The 4,510-nt window shown below is 36.0% G+C and overlaps 1 protein-coding gene across 1 annotated transcript; it reads right to left on the bottom strand.

The window, feature by feature from the left end:
- Window positions 1-841: 841 nt before the first annotated feature.
- On the bottom strand, window positions 842-4,317 carry LOC111372769 (inactive protein kinase SELMODRAFT_444075-like). The gene is made up of 7 exons (XM_022995163.1): window positions 4,237-4,317; window positions 3,770-3,864; window positions 2,410-3,428; window positions 2,167-2,327; window positions 1,826-1,902; window positions 1,338-1,671; window positions 842-1,259 (listed from the first exon to the last, which is right to left on the bottom strand). The coding sequence occupies exons 1-7, from the start codon at window positions 4,315-4,317 to the stop codon at window positions 1,110-1,112; spliced, it is 1,917 nt and encodes a 638-aa protein (XP_022850931.1). The 3' UTR covers window positions 842-1,109.
- Window positions 4,318-4,510: the final 193 nt, after the last annotated feature.

The following is a 4,510-nucleotide window of genomic DNA, read 5'->3' as shown; positions in this document are numbered from 1 at the left end:
AACATTTCATTAACATATGTATGTCAAAATATTCATTTGTGTACTTTGAAATGAAGAAAATAGTAGTTTATTACATTATATAGGATTATATTAAAATTATGATTTGCGAATAAGTTATTTTACTCCTCAACAGAATTTTTGGATGGAAAATGCTATCAAATATAAAATGTTTTAATTAATAGAAGATTGAAGATAAGAATGTGACAAAAAATTAAAAAAATAAAAAAATAAAAATTGAAACACAAGTTCTATAATAAAAAGGAATGAAGACGTTAAGTGCAATTAAAAGGTGGTGAGTGCAAAAAAATAAAAAACTATAATTTAAATATAATCATAAATTACCCTTGAATTTATTCTTTTTATTATTATTGAAAATGTCCCTTGGGAATTTTGGCTCAAGTTGCTTGACCCCCCTCTAATTTCTTGAGATTACATGTTTGTAATTTAATTTTTTTTTTTTATATAGTTTTTGTCAGAATACGATGACCTGAATTCTGTTTGATCCAATAAAAAAGGTCATGTGCAACATATGTGTTGAAATCAAAATTATGAGAACTTTTGGAGGTCTCTATTTTATTATTCACGCAAACACATGTACAGTTCCAACGTTTTATTCAATATTGTCGTTAAAACGCTCATCTCTTATATATTCATCAATTTCCCCTCTTGTCATAATTTTTTTTTTCCATTTAATGTTTTTACGTAAATCTGTGTGTTATTATTTTTCTATTACCTATTCTTACTTTTACATAACACTTTTGACAATACTTTTCATAATTATTATACTTAGATCGGACTCGTACATCTAACCGAGAAACAATGAAACTGCACATTGCTCTGGTTTGGTTTGGATCAATTATGTCCAATATAGACTGCCTCTCCTGATGTGCAAACTGAAGTACATTCTCAAGACTTCTGGAAGCTGCAAATCAGACTGATTTACAAAAATCAACATTGTTCCACTAGGATCAGTCAACATAGATCCCAATTTTTTTGATCGTCGTTACGATATGATAGACAAAATCTAGAATCTTAAATCCACGTCCTTGACAAACAGGACATAAGCAACTCGTCCAAGGAAGAAGGAATACAAGGACTCAATAATATGTTCAATAAGACAACCTGCGGGAGTGCCTCATCTTGGATTCAAGTTGTCTTCTTGAATTCAGTCCCTCCATGTGACCACTCCTACTACCAACTGAATTCAAGTCCAAAGCCAGAGGAATAACAGCACTTCCTCCTTCTAGTATTCTCAGTACCTGTGTTTCATAGGAGAAAAATGAAATTGATACAGCACCTAAGATGAAAAGAAAAGTATTCTGAGATGAGTATAAAACCTTCGACATGGGAGGCCTCAACTCGGGATTCTGCTGTAGACACAACGAGGCAGCATAACCCATTGCCTGAATCTCATGGGGCAAGCTTTGTATTTGGTAAGAGGCCAAACAGGAGTCCAGCAATTGATGCTTGTAAGCCAACATATGCATTGGTTGAATTGGTTCAATGTCAGATGATGGATGGAAATTATTGACCAAAAGTTGACGGTCGATAAAATATAGCAAGTCGCCAGCTCTTTCACCAGTGATTAGCTCTAATAATACCAGACCAAAAGCATAGACATCAACTTTCTCTGTCATATTTCCACCATTGAAGTATTCTGGTGCAAGATACCTGGATAAGTAGAAACAAAGACAACTCATCTAAAAGTTCCACAAATAACCAGAATTGCGACTGTCTTTGTGGGTTGAACTCAGTGGAGTAACTATAAACTGAAAATATAAGTAGCCATGCAGTGTCTCATAAAAATTTCAAGTTTGATGCTTACCCTGAAGTTTTAACTATTTGGTCACCATCGCAAAAGTCCCACTCACAGTGCAGCGCTGCAAGTCCAAAATCAGCAACCTAAATTGAATGGACAACATAGATAGACTAAAGAAGTAAATTTCGCAGGGAGAAATCTAAGAAAGGTTTCTTAACGTATCAACTTTAATTCCAAGAAGCTGCTTTCAGTCTATTGCTATTGGCAGATAGCTTTTGCGGAAATATTTTCTTTAGTCAGATTGAAACTAGTTAGTAATTTTGTAGAACGTAAAAGAATTTAAACACTACATTTCTAACATATTCAACGTGAGAAATATATGCTTATAGAACATCAATGAATTATACCAGAGGTTCGAAATCATGTGTTAAGAGGATGTTGTTCGGACGCATATCTCGGTGAATTATACATCCCACTCTGCAATCTTCATGAAGGTATCGTAAGCCTCTTGCAGTCCCAATAGCTATCTTTAAACTTGTCTGCCAATCCAGAGACATTCTTTTCTCTCCTGCAAAAGCATACACACGACCAAAATCCAAATTATTTCGAAAAGCCATAATCAGTAGCTGAACGTGAAGGGTAACATATACCGTGTAAATGAAAGTCCAAGGATCCATTGCATATGTACTCATACACCAGTAATCTCTTCTTCCCTTCAATGCAAAAACCAATAAGCAACACAACATTTCTGTGCTGGGCACAGCTCAGTACTCGCACTTGTGTGCAGAAATCATCTTCTCCTTGAGACCCAGCTAACTTTAATCGCTTTACTGCAATGATCAACCCATTCCTTAAAACCCCTCTGTGAACCACACCAAACCCACCTTCAGCAAGAAATTTTTTGTCGGAAAAACCATCTGTAGCTTCCTCTAGCTCTCTATAATGAAATTGTCTTGGAGGTTTTCCAAATGCCGGAGCCTTATATTGACATAGTGAGCACAAAGGAGGAGGCGTTGAGGAAGTTCTTCCAAAAGCCACAGCCTCCCGAATACTATAGTTGAATTCATAATCTCTGTCAAGGTTTTGATTAAGGTTAGTTCCTCTAATTATATCTCGATTAAATAGTACAAAGTTATCCAGTTCAGTCCTGGCGGTGGGATATGCAGTATTGGATATATCCTTGCAGTTTCGACTTTCCAGGGAATTCCCAGAGACAACGTGATTTCGAGGAATCCAAAAGTTTCTTTTCTCTCTTTGGGTTCGTGAACCTGGGATTGTCGAAAAAGTTTTTATACTTTCCCTTAGAACCAACCTATTTTGTCCATCAGGTGGGGATTTGCCTTTATTCAAACCTTCATAAAGAGGATTTTGTTCATAAACCACAAAAATAGAAGCCGCTGTGTCTGGACTTGATGAATTGGTGCCTAAGGTTCTTGTGCAAGAAGTACTTGGATCCTCTGGACTGCTAACAGGAGTAGAATGCTTCATCCTCTGGCTCTGTGACTTTTCGCTAGTTAAAAGAGGAGAAGAAGCAGCCGAATAAAATGGTGTTTCAAGATAATTTGAGCATGACAGATTGAGTCGAAGTATTTTTGGCCTGGAACCCTTCATGATTACGGTGTTGCACCACAGCTCATCCATGCAATTCTTGAGTTCTTGCTTCAATTTCCTGTCTCACGGAAACAACAGTAAGAAGAAAGTAGTACTGTAATGCTGCATCTTAGTCAATCTATTAGTTTTCTGGCAGATATATCAAAGATTCAACATAGATGTGAAAATGTTGCTTCCCAAGGAAAATATTTACAACTGACCACACGATCTATCTATGAAGATTTAATCATCTTGACAATTAAAGTGATAATCAAATGTATACACAAAACGTTTCTCTATCCAAATTCGAGGAAAAAGTTAATACTAGTAAAAACTGTTGATTATATCAATCTTCATGGAACTTTTTTTCTTGAGCTGCAATATATCAGAGGAAAGAAATAACATATTTACGTTATTTACTTGTCCAATATGACCCAGTTAGCTGCATTCCTCTTTGCTTCAGCTGCCACAGAACCTGCACATAGAGCTGAGACAACCTTGATTTGCACTCCAACCTACAACAAACAACCACTCTTAGAAAGCTAGTGTTGCATAACCCAGTTTTTTCTCAGTTCATCATATTAGGTTCTGCTATGCTAACTGTTGGTTCAATTCAATATATAAAGAATTGCTCCTTATTCAACAAAAAGTAGGAAGAGAAGAACATTATAATTACAAATCACCATATCATGACTTTCTCACTCACTTTTCATTCAAATGAAATCTACGAAGGAGTTGATTAAATAAGTGTTGAACTCTAATATATCTGACAGATGAAACGAAATAACATATGAGACCACAAAATGATGGTAATGACAGTTAGCCACAATAGTTTTCCTTCATATCGTGCAGAGGCTGGGACTTGACAGTCCAATAACTATGCAAACATCATTCTTGCTCCATTGTCTCATAGCAATTCCACAACATATACACAGTAGTTTCTGCTGATGATGGACGGAAAGTAGCATTTTGAATGCTTTATTTTCATTCTTCATCAGGACACGTTTCTTTTATATCCTTAGACACTGTTAGTCAATACGACACTGTTGCATTGTTTTGGCTGTTGCCTAAAATGGACTGTGTTTCGCGCGGGTTAACTCGCTAACAATTAAAGGGGATCAGACGATTGTGTAAGGGACGAAACCTCTTGAGACAAAGTCC

This window comes from Olea europaea, unplaced genomic scaffold (genome assembly GCF_002742605.1).
Source record: "Olea europaea var. sylvestris unplaced genomic scaffold, O_europaea_v1 scaffold10241, whole genome shotgun sequence".
Classification (NCBI taxonomy): Eukaryota; Viridiplantae; Streptophyta; class Magnoliopsida; order Lamiales; family Oleaceae; genus Olea; species Olea europaea.
Note: the sequence above shows the minus strand (reverse complement) of the source record. Positions and strands in the feature narration are given on the sequence as shown.

Coding starts and splice junctions, on each gene's coding strand:
- LOC111372769 (XM_022995163.1), bottom strand. CDS start 4,317: ATGCTACTTTCCGTCCATCATCAGCAGAAACTACTGTGTATATGTTGT. Junction 2,328..2,409: donor CTTGGACTTTCATTTACACG/GTATATGTTACC, acceptor ATGCTTTTGCAG/GAGAGAAAAGAATGTCTCTG. Junction 1,903..2,166: donor CACATGATTTCGAACCTCTG/GTATAATTCATT, acceptor CATTCAATTTAG/GTTGCTGATTTTGGACTTGC.